We start from the raw sequence: 19,455 nt of genomic DNA, 5'->3' as shown, positions 1-19,455 counted from the left end.
GTGTCCCTCCCCATCCTCACCTCTGTTTTTGTGCCCCTCCCATCTTTACCTGTCTTTGTGCCCCTCCCATCCTTACCTCTGTCTTTGTGCCCCTCCCATCCTCACCTCTGTCTTTGTGCCCCTCCCATCCTCACCTCTGTCTTGTGCCCCTCCCATCCTCACCTCTGTCTTGGGCCCCTCCCAACCTCACCTCTGTCTTTGTGCCCATCCCAACCTCACCGCTGTCTTTGTGCCCCTCCCAACCTTACCTCCGTCTTTGTGCCCCTCCCAACATCACCTCTGTCTTTGTGCCCCTCCCATCCTCACCTCTGTCTTTGTGCCCCTCCCAACCTCAACTCTGTCTTTGTGCCCCTCCCATCCTCATCTCTGTCTTTGTGCCCCTCCCATCTTTACCTCTGTCTTTGTGCCCCTCCCATCCTCACCTCTGTCTTGGGCCCCTCCCAACCTCACCTCTGTCTTTGTGCCCCTCCCAACCTCACTGCTGTCTTTGTGCCCCTCCCAACCTTACCTCCGTCTTTGTGCCCCTCCCATCTTCACCTCTGTCTTTGTGCCTCTCCCATCCTCACCTCTGTCTTTGTGCCCCTCCCCATCTCCACCTCTGACTTTGTGCCCCTCCCATCCTCACCTGTCTTTGTGCCCCTCCCATCCTTACCTCTGTGTTTGTGCCCCTCCCATCTTCACCTCTGTCTTTGTGCCCCTCCCATCCTCACCTCTGTCTTTGTGCCCCTCCCAGCCCCACCTATGTCTTTGTGCCCCTCCCAACCTCAACTCTGTCTTTGTGCCCCTCCCAACCTCAACTGTCTTTGTGCCCCTCCCATCTTCACCTCTGTCTTTGTGCCTCTCCCATCCTCACCTCTGTCTTCGTGCCCCTCCCATCCTCACCTCTGTCTCTGTGCCCCTCCCATCCTCACCTCTGTCTTTGTGCCCCTCCCATCCTCACCTCTGTCTTTGTGCCTCTCCCATCCTCATCTCTGTCTTCGTGCCCCTCTTCATCTTCATGCCCACCTCCTGCCTCTCTGTGCTATCTCCAGCCTGTTTTCTTGACCCCAAACCCCAGCCCTGCCAGCTGTGGGGACAACAAATTGTTTTTCATGGCTTTCATGGGCCTTGTGTGAAAAGCTTGGCAAAGAAACTATGTGGGGAACCTAGAAAGCCAGTCCAGTGATGCCTCCCAGGGGTCTGTGACCCTCATAGTGCTTTGTGGACCCAGCCACCCCAGCTATCTGCAGAACTGAAGTGGACCATTCAGCGCCTAAGCCTGCTGGTTTAAAGCACTATTAAATGACAGTTTAGGTAGCTTGGTCCTTCAAAAGAGAAATGAGAGACACTAGCCCTGAGCTCTCGGTGGTGGTGCTGGTGACATGGACAGAAATATGTGCCTTTATAAGTCCCCACATTGAAGCTGTAGCCCTTGCACCTCCGGGTGTGTGTAGAGAAGGTGGGTATGTTAAAAGAAGGCTTTTTGAGTGGACTCCAACCCCATCTTTTAATATCCCCGTAAAAGAAGCCACTTAGGCATATGATGACTCAGCATGTGAGAACATAGAGGGAAGACCTGGTGAGAGGGCATCCATCTGAAAGCCAGAGCAAGAAGCCTCAGGACAGACCAACCCCACTGCTTCCCAGGTCTTGGGATTTTCAACCTCCAGAGCATAAGGAAGCCATTGGTGTGGTGAAAGCCTCCTGGGCTTTGGAGTTTTGTATCAGATTGAGCAGATTAATAGAGTGAGGGTAGTGATAGTGGTAATACAAATAAATAGGGAGTGTCATTTACCAACCACTTCCTCTATGTCTTTTTTGTCACCACACCTAGTCCTTATACCTGTCCTGACTTGTCTGCTTAGAGTCCTACTGGAAATGATAATACCATCCCATCTGTCTATCAGTCCTCCGTCTGTCTGTCCTTCTTTCTTTCTTTCTTTTGGGGGGGGGGGTTGAGACAGGGTTTCTCTGTGTAGCCTTGGCTGTCCTGGACTCACTTTGTAGACCAGGCTGGCCTTGAACTCATAACAATCTGCCTGCCTCTGCCTCCCAAGTGCTGGGATTAAAGGCATGCGCAAACAGCCCAGCCACTATTCCTTCTTCTTGATGTTGACACTGCAGTTCAGATAGTCCAAGACTGTGCATGCAGTAAATACTAGGTTCCAGTGGCTGCTATAACAAGTTACCACAACCTCTGTGGCTTAAAACTGTATTTACCGCTTGGCAGTGGTGGCACATGTTTGTTATTTATTTACTTATTTATTTATTTATTGGTTTTTTTTGAGACAAAGTCTCTCTGTGTTAGCCTTGGCTGTCCTGGAGTCACTTTGTAGACCAGACTGGCTTCGAACTCACGGCCATCCACTTGCCTCTGCCTCCCGAGTCCTGGGATTAAAGGCGTGCGCCACTATGGCCTGGCTGGCTTTTAATCCCAGTACTTCACTTGGGAGGCAGAGGCAGGCAGATCTCTGTGAGTTTGAGGCCAGGCTGGTCTACAGCCAGAGCTATTACACAGAGAAACCCTGTCTCAAAAAACCAAACCAAAACAAACTTTATTTACCCACAGTTCTGGAAAGCCAGGGTCCAGAACAAATTGTCTTTGAGATCATATACCTTCTGGGAGCTCTGGGAGACGACTGGCTTCTTCCCTCTTTTGTGCCTTGTGGTTGCATCCCTGTAGTCTTTGTCTCTGCCTTCCCATCTCCTGCTGTGCTGTCTGTCTTTTCTGCTGCTCCTTTGTCGTCCTCACCCCACTATTGAGGCTGCATGGATTGCATATAGAACCCATCGATCCTGGGTAATCACTTGCTCTTAAGAGCTTAAGTGCATCATAGCTTCTGCTGTATAAAGTACTACTTATGACTTCTAGGCATTAAGGCAAAGACATAAACCCATCATAGTGGCACATGCCTGAAATGCTAGCACTTGGGAGGTGGATCGTGAATTCAGGGTCATCCTTAGCTAAACAGAACATGCAAAACCAGCCTGGACTGTGTGAGAGTTGGTCTAGACGGTATCCTTAGGTCATTCCTTCTGCAGCCACCACGATGACAGCTTCTGTGATCCATGGCCTAGAGTGACAGCCTTGTGGTGGCTTATCCTCTGGAGCCAGAGGCATCTTCCCTTAGCCCTTTCCTGTGTGCTATTTCTAGATTACTCTGTGGGTGGATGTTAGAGCCACAGAGTGAAGCTGATGCAGACATCAGAGGCCCATCAGGGCCCCCAGACCTACAAATGGACTCATTCTTTGCAGTCCCCAAATCCTGGGAATCCTAGGACCGTCTTCAATGTCCTTAACATAGGGAAGTGGCTTAAATAAAATGTGAGATTCCAGCCAGGCAGTAGTGGCGCACGCCTTTAATCCCAGCACGTGGGAGGCAGAGGCAGGCGGATCTCTGTGAGTTCGAGGCCAGCCTGGTCTACAAAGTGAGTCCAGGATAGTCAAGGCTACACAGGTAAACCCTGTGTTGAAAAACAAAAACAAACAAACAAAAAAGTGAGATTCCATAAGTGTTTGGCTCACCTGCTGGTCTAACAGTAAAGCAGACCAAACCAAGTGGTATGAGATGTCTGTGGTATACTAGGAGGAAGAGCTACCCACCCTTGTTAAAATATTGTTGCTATTAAAGTGAAGTAAGGACCAGGGAGTTGTCTCAGTCTGTAAAGCGTTTACCACACAAGCAGAAAGACTTGTGTCTGTTCCTAGAAAAGCTAGGTGTGCTGGTGTATGCTTGTAATTCCAGCATTTGGGAAAGCAAAGATAGGCAGATCCCTAGGGCTCAGTGGCCAACCAGCCTAGCTCAATGAACCCAGTCTGGCTATTGAAAGACTGATGGTCACTTTGAGTGAAAAAGAGGTCATATGTAAGCTGCTGAGAGAGAAGAGCCATCCCTGTCTATGAACACATAATCATGGTTGTCCTGGAGGATATGACCATGGTTATGGGCACCTACTGCATGCATGTTACGAGAGTAACAAACTACTTTCTGTTTGTACTTAAGGCATATTCCACAGGATCAAACACATGCCTGACTCTATAAATCTGGCCAAAAGCCCATGGTTGTGGAACGGTTAGGCCTCAATGGACATAGTATCCATCTGCCTTCTAGAGGCATATGTCTGTGACCATAGATTAGGGAGTCTAAGTCCTCATCAGAGAAACATGTTTGTGCAGTGGGTGGGTTAAGTGCAAAAGCCCACAACTGGTCAGCACATAGAAAATAAGTGTCTGTAGAATGATCATCCACAAACGCGACATCTAATTACATCCTGTCTCCATGAGGCTTGGGGACAATCGCTGAACAGAGGAGTGGCAAGGTTGCAAGAGGCTGACATTGAGGAGGACCAGAGTGAAACAAGTGTCTCCTAGATGTGACTGGACCCTTGCACTCATAAACTCAGAGCAGGTGGGCTGCCTGCACAAGACCTGCACAAGTTCAACCCATCCATCTTCCAGCATGGCTGGGGGAGGGGATCACAAGCATGGTCCCCAGCTGAGGAGCTGCTAAAAGCTGATGGCTTCTTGGGGGAAGGAGAGTCAGTTTTCTTCGAAAATCAAGGGTGGGCAGTTCCCGAGGAGTGTCACCCGATGTTGTCTTTAAGCCACCACAGGCATATACTCCTATGGCTGTGCACACAGGACCGTGTAAACACAGACACAAAGTTAAATAAGACGAACAGTCACTCCTCAGTTGCACCCAGCCTCATATTAAGTGTTCACTGTCTCTGTATGGCTACGGACGGCATCATGGGTAGCATCAGTATGTGTAGTACTCTTGGCTTTCGGGGAGCTCACCCCTAAACCGCAGGCTTTTTGCTTCCTGTTGAAGACACCGTGAATGTTTTCATTTTTGTCCTATAGACACAAAGATGCCATTATCCAGAAGGTGTGAGCATGGCTTTTGGAGGCAATGTTGTATTCTTCAAGCTGCTGGCAGTTCACTGTCATAATTGAAATATGTGCTTGTGTGCACATGCACTTTTCAAGTGTGAATTATAGTGAGAACAGTTTGAAATACTTAAGAAAAAAAAGAAGACAAATCCAATCACCTTGGGTGACACCCTGTGGAGCCAGACTTAAAGGCATAGCCTTTCTCAACCAGCTTTGCGTTCCTTAAAGCCCCCCAGTTCTGGCTCAATGCCTGTTATGGGGAGTTGCTCTGCCTCAGTTTCTTCAATGAAGGTGGAACCTCTGCTCTGTCTGCTCCTGATGGTTGAGTGTAATATGTTTATTTGTATGTTTGTATGTTCACTTGTCTATAGAAAAGAGTCTCAGCTGGGCGGTGGTGGTGCAGTCTTTTAATCCCAGCACTTGGGAGGTAGAGGCAGGAGGATCTCTGAGTTCAAGGCCATCCTGGTCTACAAAGTTAGTCCAGGACAGCCAAGGCTGTTACACAGAGAAACTCTGTCTCGAAAAACAAAACAAAACAAAACAAAACAAACAAAAAAACAGAGATTGAGGGAATGTCCAACCAATGCCTGGCCCAACCCAAGACCCACCTCATGGAAGTGAGCCAACCCATGATACTATTAACGATACTCTGCTAGGCTTGCAGAATGGAGCCTAGCAGAGTTGTTCTCTGAGAGGCTCCATCCATCAGTGCTTCGAAACAGATGCTGAGACTCACAGCCAAACACTGGGTGAAGTGTAGGGAGTCTCGTGGAAAACCAATGTTATTTTATTGACTTGGTCAGAACCATGTTACGCTTGCCGCTTGTCAGGTACTCTTGTAAGTGAAGGGCTGTAACAGGCCGGAGCACAGAGAACACAGTGCCTGCAGGTTTTGCCTTTTACCCTTTCCCTGCCCCCCGCCCCCCATTCCCTTTACTTTGCCAAACAGTTAGATTACATTCCAAAAGCCAGCCACAAAATCTGTTCCCTTATCTGGCCACTTCCTCCTCTGGAGGCTGATCATCAAGGCCTAGGTATCAAAGGCAACAATCAAAAGCCCCCCTTTTGCCTACCCTAATTAACATGCCCAATCAAAACAAACCAACTCATCCTAACACAGGGTTTCCCCTTTTCCCTTTATAACCCACCATTTGCCTTCAGGCCACATCTGTCCTCTCTCTATCCAGAGGCAGTCCTTTGTGCTGGGAATTTGGTCTTGGTATGTGATGGGCCATCCTTCTTTTCACTGAGTGCTTTACAAATATTTACTCAGTAAAGCTTCCGGTACTGGAGGAGTGACTGTTGCTGTACCCTTTTCTTGGGGAGAAAAATCAAGCTTCAGAGGTCAGGTGGTACCTTGTCCAAGGTCACACAATGGGTAAGGGTGGCTGTCTGTCTTGACTGGCACAGCCTGAATTTCCTTATGATATTTTTTTGTTGTTGTTGTTTTTGTTTTGTTTTGTTTTGTTTTGTTTTTCTCTCTTCCCCTGTTCTTCTGCCCTGGTCATATGTGGCTACAGAGTTGATTTTGGTAGTTTACTTATCTCAGGGGCATGAGATTTAGATTTTGATATGAAAGCTGGTGACTGACATTTCAAACTTACTAGCTTTGATTCTGAGATCCTGTCTGAGTTTAGCAGCATGGAAAGTAGAGATGGCCTGGGACTCCTGTCAGTGACTTGCCTCTAGCTAGCAGTATACCCTCAGCTTGGTGACTTCTCTAACTTCAGATGGCATTTTTGCGAGGGCTGAATAAATCACCTTGGTGACAGTGTCCAGGAGCCATGAAGCAGGCTGCCCAGGCTTCTGTCATGTTGCAGTCCACCTTTGTCTTGAACAATAAGCTTGTGTGTGTTCATTGGTGAGTGAATCTCGTGCCTGCCTTCAAGATCTTCCTACAGTGACCTCCCTGGAGCTGCAGAACTTCTCAGGTCTGACACTGAGGAATGGAAGTTCTAGGTAGGTGCTGGCTTGATCCTGTGTTGGAGACGTTGGATACATCTTTTTGCTCACTTGCTCCACATTTGTTGGTTCTAAATGGCTGCGCTCCCAGGCCCTGTCTGTCTTGTCATTTCTGATTATATGTGGGTCAGGACAAGCCTGTGCCTGAAGGGCCAGCACCTTAGCAGGTGTGTGTGCAGGGTGTGCCAATCAGCGTTTCTTTAGGCCCTTGTTAGCACGTCCCATAGCTTCCTCCCACGGTCTCCATGAGGCTGCTTGGCTCTGTGACAAGCAGGGATGGTGTGAACCGCATACTCTCCTCGTTCTGTCATCACTTGAGAAGGGCAGAGGCTGGGGGCTGAAAAAAAGTCAGAGAGAGCGCCTTGCTGTGTGTGACCCATGACTCAGGGTGTGGGTACTGTGGTCATTGTCCTTGGGCTGAACATCACCCTTGTTTATAAGGGCGCAGGCCATGCTGCTGGAGCTGTCTGTCCCGTGTGACCAGGGCTGCCCTAGCTACTGTGGAGCAGGCTCAGATAGCTTGAGATGGGAGGCCTGGGAGCTGTGGCTGAGACACGGAAGCGTGGAAGCCACCTTAGATCCTCAGGGATTTGACCCCTAGGAGAAGTTAGGCATGTGTGCAATCCCCGACAGTGTGTGTTTTCTGAAGTTTTCTGCTCTCCTGAGCTAAGTGCCCAATAGTGGGTGGGAGCTTCATTGCCTCTCTTTAATGTCCTTAGAAAGTGAGTTAATATCCGGTAATTACACAGTGAGTTGCACTTCACAGGCCTTTGAAAGCAGCGGCCAGGGATGCAGCCTGTCTAAACAGAGAGACCTTTCCTGCCAAGTGAAAGCTCCAGCAACCCAGTGTCCCTGTTGTGAGGGATCCATGGTTTTATTTTGCCTTGCCCTCTTCACTGCTGTGCAGAGATCCTTCCAGAATCTTTTGGGCATTTGGGAACCTGCTGAAACCCTCTCTGGAACATAGCAGGCTTCTGCAACATTTATTGCTCAATTCTGAAAACTATTGATTTGCTCAGTGCACAGGTTTTCCAGGCAAAGACTGTTCAAGAAAATGGCCCAGGAATCTGCTTCCCTTAAGGAAAGCAGTTACAAGGTTTCAAAATGGGACTTGCCACCCTTCTTATGACACTTGATGTTACGAATCCAGTATAAATAGGCCCCTTGCCAACACACAACACACCAGTACCTCCTCCAAGCCTTCTGGTCAAGGTGAAATGTCATTGTTGTGGTGCTGACTGAGGTTGCTGGCTGAGGTGTCCCTCCCCGTCCACCAAACGCTGCAGCTGAGGCGGTAGGACTCTCCTTGCCAGCTTGCAGGCTGACACTCAAGGCTGGAATCTTCCTTTTGTTTCTAGATTGGTCTCTGGGACTTTTCTGAGTTAAGTTGGCCAGAAGTAGCAGACAAAACCAAAACAAGAAGAGAAATACTCTCTGAGAGAAATGCACCCAACCCTTCCAAGGAAAGTGCCTTTGGCCTTTTGGCTGTTGCCTGTAGTACTTCAGTCTGCTGAGGTGATTGCAATGATGGGTCCAAAAGTGCTGAGAGAAGAGCGCGGAAAGGAGCAAGCTGCCCCTGAGGCCCAGGGTTTCTGCTGAGCATGTCAGCTGAGCTCATTCCATCCTTCCCCAGGCCAGGGAGGTTGGTACGTCAGCATCTGAGAACGTTACACTCCCTGTGTCTGAAGTCATACGACTTGGTAGGAGCTGAGCTAATCCTTGAACCCCAGAACCAAAGCTCATTGCAAAGCCATCGCCATCCACCAGAACTCACCTTTGCAGCTTGTGATTTGCCATGAGGCACAGGATGTGTGTGTGTGTGTGTGTGTGTGTGTGTGTGTGTGTGTGTTTGTGTGTGTGCACGTGCACACACATCTGGAACTGGACACTAAACTGAAAGAGCTTAAGGCATGCATATATGCCAAGCAAGTGCTCTGCTTCTTTCTGAGTTGTACCTCCAGCTCTCCTTCTACTTAAGACAAATGTCTGTTTACTTATTGTGTGCACGTGTGCTCTCGAGCATGCGCATGTATGTATAATAGTGCACCTGTGGAAGTCAAAAGACAACCTTTGGAAGTTTGTCTCCTCTCTATCATGTGCATCTTGGGGTTTTTGAACTTGGGGCTTTCATGCTTCATGGCAGGCACTTTTACCTGCTGAGCCATCTTGCTGACACTTAAAGAAACCCAAATAAATAAGGTTTTGCTTTTTATTTTTAGTTGGAGGTCTACTTAAGTTTTCCAGGTTGACCTTGAACTCACAATGGTCTGTATCCTAGGAATGCCTTTGATTTCAGGTTCTCCTGCTTCAGCCTTCTGAGCAGCTGAGATTAGAGGTCTATACCCAGCTCTACTCAGGAGCAAGGTTATTGGACTTAATCTGGCAAGGTCAGTTGGATTTAGAAACACACAGAGCAAAGGGAACACCATTTTGGTAAAAACAGAACAAAAGTTGTCTCAGAAGCCTAGAAAAGGGAATATACAGGGCATGAAGCCCGGGGCTGAGTCATGGGACAGATAAATGGGACACATGTGACAGTCCCATGGACATCATTTTATCATCTCCCAGTACTTCAGTGCCTGGAGCATGTGGGGTCAATAAGTACTTATTGAGTGAACAGGTACTAGACTAGTCAGTCATCTTTACCGTGGAGTATGAGTCTTTGGAAGGCACAGCCTGGCCTGTAGACATTTTGAGTGCTTGACATACTATAGTGGTTCACCCACAGTGACCAGTAAATATGTGCTGATGGACTGAACGAACACACAGCAGGCAGGAAAGGGACGGCAAGATGCTCCCGGGAGGGGGGCACTTTGGCCTGGCTGGTGGGACAGAGGGTGAGAGGTCCTTATTGTCAAGGAAAAGGAGCTTTACATTCTTCTTGAGGCATTCACAAAGACTATCTTTCTGCTAGGGCTTGGTATGTCGCTCAGTCATAGAATGCTGGCTTACCTTATGCTAAGCCCTGGGTGCCATGCCTAGCACATGCATACATGCACACATACATGGATACCACACAGACACACACACACACACACACACACACACACACACACACACACACACACACACTGGGAGCCCCAGCCACAATAGAGGCTCTTGCTGTGTCTCTCCTGCCATTGATTTTAACATCATTTAGCTAGAGTCTAGCCAGCATCCTTTAGTTATGTTTCCCACCAGGTTCTCAATAAAGACTCCTTCTCATTTCAGGTGTTGGCTGAGAGTGAGGTCTTAAGACAGCCCAGCCGAACATCAGGAGAAGCCTTTTCTGTGGGTGGCCAGACACTTCTGGTCCTCAAGACATAGCTCAGTCCTCACCTGGACTTATGACCCGTGGCCTTGCTCCCCTCCTGCCCATTGAGTTCCACAAGATGGGCTCCTTCCGCCGGCCTAGACCACGGTTTATGAGCTCCCCTGTGCTGAGTGAGCTGCCTCGATTCCAGGCCGCCCGGCAGGCTCTGCAGCTGAGTTCCAACTCTGCCTGGAACAGGTAAGGGCTTGTGGGGCCCACACCACCAGGGAGGGTTCTGGGGTGATCTGGGGGTGGGCTGAGCATCTGCTGCCTCTGGGAGTTCATGAGTCTGATCATGGTGCAGACGATGAGTGGGGAAAGTACCCCTGTTTTCATCCCACGAAAGCAGCTCATTGTGAGTTCTGGCCTGTCAGGGTCAGTTTTACCAGCCTGGGTTAGAATCTATGGTTACTGTTTATGCCCCTTCACACCCTACCTACCGTGGGAGACTATCTGAGGGTGAGGTCTTTCAATCGAGACCTCATTGATTGATTAAATAATCAGAATGAGCTAATTGGCGACAAAGCTATAATATATAAAGGCAGGTTTACTGGGGTGGGAGGGGTAGGGGGAGGGAGAGTACATGCTGGGGGTGGGGAGAAGGGAAGGAGAGAGGGCAGGGAGGTGGGGAAAGGACAAGGGCGGTAATGGGCAAAAGGGTGAAACCAACATGTCTGCTTTATAGAGTGAGTCTCTGGAAGAGGGGAAGCCCCGCCCCTAGATAGAGGGCAGAGCATGCCAGCCACACCCCGCAGCAGGACCTAATACTCACATCACCTATTTCCCCTATAGGAAGCTTAGGTGGTTTCTGTGCACAGCTCAATGAGTGGCATATGCCAGTCTCCTTCACCTGCGCCACTGGTGCTCTGGGGAGATGTAGCTTTGGAAGGTGTCCACCGGAGATTATGGGCCAAAGTTGGAGCAGATGGGCAAATCAGCACTGCCTTATAAGTCGGTGGGCTGCTGGTTGTCAAATCTGTGTTGGACTCTGGGTAGAAGAAGGCATTACTGATCTCTCTGTGTGCCTTTTCCGCAACTGGCCATCAGGCACACTCAGCTAGCTGATCCAGCTCAGGAGTGCTGTCTGGAATGCTCTGGCATTCTGAGGATTATTGTCCCAGCATAGACTAAGTCTATGCCAGTATACTTCCCTCCCTGGTGTGAAATAAAGGGACAAGGAAGGTCCATGGAAAAATCTGTTATAAAGGCAAGCAGTTATTGTTTCTATCAGAGAAGATAGTGGCTTCCCAGCAGGGCCAGCTCCTGCTGGCAATGAGTGCTTTTTGGAAACTTGTAGGCACCAGCGATGGCAGTTGTCAGAGAGCTCATCCATGGCCTACCTCCATGTGTGCAAGAGGAACAAGCAGCCCTGGGTGACCTACAAGAGGCCTAGAGCTACCTTTGAATTCTTTTTTGCTCACTCTCCTCAATACTTTTGGGACATTAAGGAGAGAAGATGTGGCTGTGTGTGTGCGCCCTAGGCTTCCCAGCTCTTTGAGGACTTTCTCTGGGGGCTGTTTGAAAATATGGCCCCTAGAGGCAGATCACCTAACTGGGACATGTTTCTGTCTCTCTGCAGTGTGCAGACGGCTGTGATCAACGTTTTCAAAGGGGGCGGCTTGCAGAGCAATGAGCTATATGCACTGAACGAAAACATCAGGTACTTAGCTGGACAAAACCAGTTCTCTTTTCCCATTATGGGATTTAGGGTCCTCCCCACCTCCCACCTTCAAGCCGTGCTTGCTCCTTGCTTCTCCTCTGCTTCCTGTTAAATTGCTCTTGTAGCTGCTGTATTCTGAGACCCATCGAGACTTCTCATTGTGATATGCTGCCTCTGCTCACGTATAAAGTGCACTTTGTGCTGGGGTGCAGGTTGGTAGATAGGGGCTGGCACTAATTCTGTATTTATTGAGTGCCACCTAACTGTTAAGCACGGTATTAGGTGATAAGGCAGTATTTAGAACCAGATTATTTGAGACTCATCGCTGTTAATAAAAGAGTTCGTAGCAAATATTAAGGTACGTCCTTGATAGCCAGGTGCTGGAGCAGAGATTTGTGAACCCCGCTGTCCTGATTTGTTTGTTTGTTTGTTTTGATTTGAGACAGGGTATTAGGTAGCCCACATTGACCTTGAACTTGTTATGTAACTGAGGACGGCTTTGAATTACTGATCCTCCTGTCTCTACCTCCGAGTGCTGGGATTACAAGTGTGTGCTACCATCCTTGGTTTATAAGATGTTGAGGATAGAGCCTAGGGCCTCTTGGAATAGTAGGGAGCATTCTGTCAACTGAGCCACATCCCCACCTCACTCTCCTGGAATGTACAGTGAGATGGGATGATGACCATGTCAACTAATCATGAGCTGTGTTATCATTAAAAATAAAATAGCATGCAATAGATATGATATGGAGAGATTTATTGTAGAAGGAGAGAGGGGAGAGAGGGAAGGGGGGAGGAGCACCTCAGGGGGGGAGAGAGAGAGAGGGAGAGAGAGAGAGAGGGAGAGAGAGAGAGAGAGAGAGAGAGAGAGAGAGAGAGAGAGAGAGAGAGAGAGTAAGAGAATATAAGAGAGAGACAAAGTGGCAGGTTGGCCCCTTTATAGTCGGTCACACACCTGGCAGCAGCAGGTGATGACGGTCATAGGTGGTTAGGCAACCTAGAGGCGGCTGCCTATATGCTAACAGCTGATACAGTGAGACCTGTTGACATGACTGGCCCTTGCCTAGAGCCCAGTGACAATGGAGGGGATGCTTACGCTAGGATCTGAGGGTCTACAAGGACTCACTGGGGGAAGGGGCTCTACAGTGAGCATGGATCTGAAAGAAGCCTAAATACATAAGGTGTGAGGAGGGTGGTAGTACAGTGGATCTGAGTCTTCGTGAAGCCAGGGAAGTAACAGGGCTCAGCCCCCAGCTTAGCTGGGGCTACAGGGTTGAAGCAGCTAGCCTTTTAATTCCTCTCTGGCTATGTTAGATACAGAACATCTAGGCTACAGACCAGCCCTGCAGTGGGCAGAACAACAAACAGAGCCATTGTTCAGGCCTTGTTTACATGGAATTAAAGTCTGTGTTAAGGTCAGCAGGGTGTTTAAGAGTTGTTTTTACTAAAACCTGTACAGCAGCATATAAGCAAACAGCCATGTTACATTTCTTACCTATGTACTCGAATTTCATGTCCCAATTTCATAAATCTGGAAAGAGACAAAAGAGACTGGCTAGCCCAAAGCCTCATTTTACAGGGAAGGAAAGTGAGGTCCCAAGAAGGTATGTGTCAGGGCCAAAGCCGGGTCACCAGCCTCAGACTTGTAAGAAAAGAGTTCAGCTTATTCCAAGCACTGAGTTCCTGGCTCCTCCCCGCCAGGTTCCTCAGCCCCAGTGGAAGTACAAATAAATAATCTAGTGGATCAAGAATGTGCTAATTGTTTCTCACTTCAGGAGACAGATCCTGACATTGTACTTAAAAGATCTTTGTGGGCAGCTAGGAAGGTGGGAGCCAACCCTGATGTCACCTGCCCCACAAGACCAGGGAAGCAAGAAGCCACCAGGTGCCAAGGAGCCTTCTGAAGGGGAAGGCTGGCTCTGCAGCACGGAGAGATGCTTCCAGAAAACTTGCAGTTAAGATTTTTATTGGTTTTTAAAATGATCTCAGGGTTTCACTGTGTAGCCCTGGCTTTCCTGGAACTCACAGTGTAGACCAGGCTGGCCTCCTGAGTACTGGAACTAAAGGTGTGAGCCACCGAGCCTAGGCCTTTTACATTTTTTAAGTTGTTCTTTAAAATTCCTTTTTTAAAATTGGTATATCTGACTCTCAAATGCTAGTTTAAAAGAATAATTTCTCCAAGCAAAGCACTGGTTTCGAGTACGGCCAACAAGCCACACTAAGAAGGGCCATAGTGTGTACAGAACAGCATTTCTGTTATGGAAATGAGTTGTGTCCTCAGCAACTAGAGGCTCTTCCTGTCTACTCACAGATCATCTGCTTGCAGGACAGAGGGATATTTTTAACAGAGCAGAGGGCATAAAGGTGGGCAACAGCAGATGGTAGGAATGTTGGGAAGACATTGGAGGAAAGGCTCAGTTGTTCCTAGGCTTGTTCTTTAATTAATCTTGTCAGTCCTGTGTATATCTGTTCTAGGCTTTAAGTGTAGTGGAGCCAGCCACCACTGGATTCAGAGCCTGGGGAACCTAGGCTGGTTAAGCCCTCTGAGCTTGGGGAAGTTACTTAATTTTCCTATGTCTGTTTTTCCTTTCATAAAATGTGGGTGATAATAGGACCAACTTCATGGCAGTTGGGAGGACTGTGATCTTGCTTAAGTGACCTTAGCACAAAGTCTGATACAGAAGAACTGGTGAGTGAGTGTTAGGTATTCTTGATGCTTGCTAGGACAAGCACTTGGAAGTGATGGGGGTGAAATGTTGTGAGAGCGCCCCCCCACCCCCGCAGGGCAGCGTGATGAATGGTCCTGGGGATGGAACCAATGTGACCCCTTCCCTAGTGTTCTGGATGAGGTGAGCTCTCTTTGAAATAGAGATTTGGGTGGGCTGCTTAAAGAGCGTGCCTGGAATGAGGTTTGGGCGAGGCAGAATTCTTATAAGGACAGACAGCTATTTCTTCTTTCTGTGGAGACCAAGTCTAAGAGGAAATAACTTTCTCAGTTCTCCATTCGCTTCAGCCAAGCAGTAATAAACCTTTTGATGATCACCCTAGTGTCAAAACCTGAATCCTCTCCTCTGGGTCTCTGATTCCAGCCAGGTTTGGCTTCCTTCCCACCAACCTCCTCTTCTTCCCCCTCCTGCGCGCCCCCTGCCCCGCCGTGCCCCCTCCCCCGCCCCACCTCTGTGTGTGTATCTATCTGTCTGTGTCTTTCTGTGTCTGTTAGTGTGTACACTTGAGGGGTGGGCTGAGATTGAAATCAAGTTTCTTCCTTGGCTGCTCTCCGTCTTATTAATTATTATTATTTATTTCTGGTCTCCTTGGGCACCTGCACACATGTGGTTCACAGATAGACACAGATACACACTAACCCCGGGCCATATCTATCTGGCTAAGCTGGGTGACCCATGATATCTAGAAAACTGGCCCCAGTCCCGGTGCTGGCATTACAGACTCAAGCCATTATGCTCAGCTTTTGTGTAGATCTCGGGATCTGAACTCGGATTCTCACGTTGGTGCGGTGGCACTTTGCATACGGCCCTCATGGCTCTCTTGCTAGCTGTGTAGTCAGGATGCACTTGGGAGAAGTGAGCACTTGAAAGTAGGAGCCAGTGTGCACCATGGCCAGAAGACAGGTGTTTGTGCAACTGGGTCTTACAGTGCAGTCATTGCCAATGCTGGCACTTTTTTTCCTTTGTTTGTTTTGTTTTGTTTTTTTGAGTCAGGGTTTCTCTGTGTAGTCTTGGCTGTCCTAGACTCACTTTGTAGACAAGGCTGGTCTCGAACTCACAGCAATCTGCCTGCCTCTGCCTCCTGGAGTGCTGGGATTAAAACCACACCTGGCTTGGCCCTTTCTTTTAAGATGTGTTATTGAAAACATTGTCTTTAGGCTGGGCATAGTGGCGCACATTTTTAATCCCAGCACTCACTTAGGAGGCAAAGGCAGGCAGATCACTGTGAGTTTGAGGCCAGCCTAGTCTACAAAGTGAGTCTAGGACAGTCAAGGCTACACAGAGAAACCCTGTCTTGAAAAACCAAAAATAAATAAATAAATAAATAAATAAATTAATTAATTAATTAAAAAAAACACTGTCTTTGAAGTTTGCACAGGGAAGAACTTTGGTCCAAGTGTGGCCAAATTCTAAAACATATCATTGACAAGTATTTCCAGACCTTAGGAGTGAGTTCATCCAAAACAGAGTGGCCAGTTTTCCCCTAAGTGAGTTGAGGCACCTGCTTTGTCAGTATGAAAGCCATAAATCAAGAATATTTTCTATTTGCAACTGCCTTAGGAGACAGAATGCGATTCAATATCCCCAAAGACAAGGAGATGATCCTTCTGAGTGCAGTCATCGCTGTCCACAGTGCTGGCCCAGCCTGCACACCTCCCTGTCTGAATTCTCTGGAGCTTGGATATGGTGTTCCACCCTCCAGCCTTACCCCTGATTGGAGGTCTGAATTTCAGGAATCTTCTAGAAGCAGGAGTGGCTGAGTCTTAATTCGAGTCACGTTCTTCCTTGGCCAGCAAGAGCTAGAACAGTGAGACAACCAAGATTGACATTTACTGGTTCTTGTGAGAACCTGGGTTGGGCTGTATAGATGGAGCGGTTATTGCTGCTATTGGATTGAATGTTTGTGATTGTCTCTCCTGGGTCCTCGATGTGTTCTGGGGCAGCCCTTGAGGAGGGTAGTTCGGAGCTTGTATCAGAGGGGAGCCGGGCAGGGAGACATCATCTGGTTTAAGGGGGCTGGCAGAAGTGGGCACATCCTTAGATTGGGGACAGGACAGATTCCAGAATTGAAATCTGAGGGGGGAGCAGGTGGCCATCAAGTACACAGGGCAGCGGAGGACAAACGGTCTTTCTCTCAGCTCTCAGGGAGGACTTTTCTCTACAGAAATAAGTACTCCGAGGTACGGCTTTTGGAAGGCAGAGATGAGTTATCTGCAGGTGACCCAAGGCAGGAAATGTACATTTTCCTTCTTTCTCCAGCCACACCACTTCTGTTCTTGGGGATGGAGGTGGTGGCATAAAGGGAACTCCAGAGATTTCTAAGGTCTGATGACTGCTGACCTCTGGCTGGTCTGAGGAGGGACTTCTGTCTGAGGGGTCAGATGCTCGAATCCCAGAGGGAAATCCCTGAACTCTCCAATCTCTCTGAGCCTGCTGGCTGTAGTGGGAACCAAATGGCTGGGGAAAGCGTTGCAGGGGGATGAATAGTGTAAGCCTAAGTCTCACCCAAGTGGCTGATTGCACTGACACCAGTGTGAGGCACAATTTCCTGAGGCAGTGACTGCAGCGAGTGCCCATTGAGCAGAATGTGCCAGCCCCTCTCTAGACTGTCCAAGTGTCACGTCCTGAGGATGGATGCTGTCTCCCTATTGTACAGATGAGGAAGTACAGGTGCTCAGAGGTGGACTAGCTCACTGGGGTCATCTCTGCAGAAAGTGCTGGGGCCTAAACCCAGTCCACCATGTTGTCAGAAGTTAGAGTTCCATAGGGCACGCACAAGGCACATTCAAGCCTGATGCACCTGGGTATTGCATCACTGAAAGATCTTGCAGGGTGGCTGTTGGAGGCAATGTCTCAAAAATAAAACCCTGCTTTGGGAGGAAATACGTAAAACCTGTCTTTTTTGTTCTTTCTTTTTGAGACAGGTATCATCGTATGGCCTCAGTTAGCCTGGCGTTCACGTTGTAGGCTGGGCTGGCCTCAGAGGGTCAGAGCTGTCTTCTGAGCTTCTTCGGCTCTACTCAATCTCATGTTGGTGTCTTGTGCTGCAGTTGAGAAACACACTGGTCTTTGGGGACAGGAAGGTCTTTAACCAGAGTAGCAACTGGAGACCAATGCAGCTGGCCTAAATATTGTTTTAGAAATCTGCTCTTCCCTAAATCTCAAGATTTCTAGACTTTCTGCAAAGTTCCCATCTGGCAATATTAGACCCACAGCCTGGGCTTAGGCCAGTCAGGGGGTCTGGGATCTGTCTGCTAGTTTTAAAAGAAATTTCCTCAGCCCCTCAGTGTTCATATTTCCCCCCTCCCCATCTTGCCTTCTTCCTTTGTAGACATGGTGCATGCCGCCTTCATTTGAGTTCTAAGTACATTAGTCTTCTGTGGGCAGAGGTGGGCAATGTGGGAGACTCCCACCTGGGAGCTGTTGGAGAAGTCGAGTGTGTGCAAGCTGCCCCACATAGAATGTACCTCATAATGAGGAGCTTAGTCTGTGTGCCCATTATGGGGTGTCTCCCTTTCCCTCAGTGTTCCCACTGACACCCACTGGGGTACTGACAGATATGTGGAACTGGTAACATTGTGCCCCTTCCAGAAACACTAACGCCAGTACATCCCAGTGGAATAAGGCCAAAGGACCTTGAAAGGAGGGCTTTCATACGCTGCGGCTTAAAAGGCCATTGCCTCCGAACAAGTCCTGTGGTGGCTGCTAGGGAGGCTCTTCAGAGGAAGAACAGTCAGGCTGCATGAGCACCACTATGACATCTGGCCTGGAGGACCTTTCCGTTCCTGGATTTTGACGCAGTCGAGGTGGGTCCCACAAAGGGGCCTAGAGTGAAGTTGAGGTGTCCAAATATTTAATAACCAGTATTTCTCTCGTGACCTATCTTGCTGAATGGTGGCACCTGACAAGCAGAAGGTCTTGGCTGTCTTACTCCTCCACCTCTACACTCAGGGGTGATGGTGGCTGGTCATTCAGGTAGCTTCTCAGGGTCCCTTCTGCCCTGAGCCTCTGCTTCCTGGAACCCAACTTTGGCGCTGTCTGCTTTACCTCCAAGCCAACAAGAGTGGAGACTGTGTTGACAACATGGTGTGAGGAGGAGATCAAGGGTCTGTATCAGTGGTTCTCAACCTTCCTAAGGCTGCGACCCTTTAATACAGTTCCCAAGGCTGTGAGTCTAGCCATAAGATTATTTCATTGCTGCTTCACAACCATACTTTTTCTACTGTATGAATCAGAATATAAATATCTGATATGCAAGATATCCACTATGTGATGCCCAAAGGGGGTTGAGAATCCCTGGTCTACGTAATTACAGGAAGTCCTTTTTTGTTTTGTTATGGTTTTGGTTTTCCTGTGTAGCCTTTGCTGTCCTGGACTTGCTTTGTAGACCAGGCTAGCCTTGAACTCACAGCAATCTACCTGCCTCCGCCTCCCAAGTGCTGGGATTAAAGGCGTGCACCACCATCGCCCAGCTAGGAAGTCTTGTGAGCTAGGGTGGCAGCTCAGCTGATCAGCCTGGGCAGGTGTTGGGGTGTGACACAGAATAGCCCAGGAAATTGTTCCCCTTTGCCCCGGCCCCGCCTCTCCCCATCCCCACCCCCACACCCCGTTGTGGCTCCTTCTGCCTTCTAACTGAACTTCAGACTATTTCTGCTTTCACTTGTCTCACGTGTCCCACATAAACGTTTCCTTCCCATTGCTTTTGGCTCCCTAACTTCCTTCTAACTCACTGTTTGTAGTGGAGTGACTGCGAGCAGAAGTTTGTTGTCAAATGAAGCCAGGGGTCTGGGAATATGAAACTGATCGTATGGGTGTGGCCTGGACCAGAAGGTCCTTTCAGCCTCCAGCCACAACAACCCAGGTGATGTCTTCCCTTTAGCTCACAGAGTGGCTGGGCTCTGGGCCTCATGTGCTACTTACTCCATTCACATGTTTCCCAGGG

At 48.8% G+C, this 19,455-nt stretch overlaps 1 protein-coding gene across 1 annotated transcript in view; it reads left to right on the top strand.

The window, feature by feature from the left end:
- The first annotated feature begins 9,904 nt into the window (after positions 1 to 9,904).
- The window catches only part of Prr5l (proline rich 5 like), a 57,415-nt gene continuing 47,864 nt past the window's right edge, over positions 9,905 to 19,455 (top strand). Inside the window, exons 1-2 of the mRNA XM_051144218.1 lie at positions 9,905 to 10,325; positions 11,707 to 11,787. Of these exons, the coding sequence (XP_051000175.1) occupies positions 10,162 to 10,325; positions 11,707 to 11,787 (245 nt within the window). The 5' untranslated portion in view covers positions 9,905 to 10,161. The remainder of the gene's footprint in view (positions 10,326 to 11,706; positions 11,788 to 19,455) is intronic.

Source organism: Acomys russatus, chromosome 4 (assembly GCF_903995435.1).
Source record: "Acomys russatus chromosome 4, mAcoRus1.1, whole genome shotgun sequence".
NCBI classification, from domain to species: Eukaryota; Metazoa; Chordata; class Mammalia; order Rodentia; family Muridae; genus Acomys; species Acomys russatus.
This window is presented reverse-complemented; position numbering and strand designations above follow the sequence as displayed.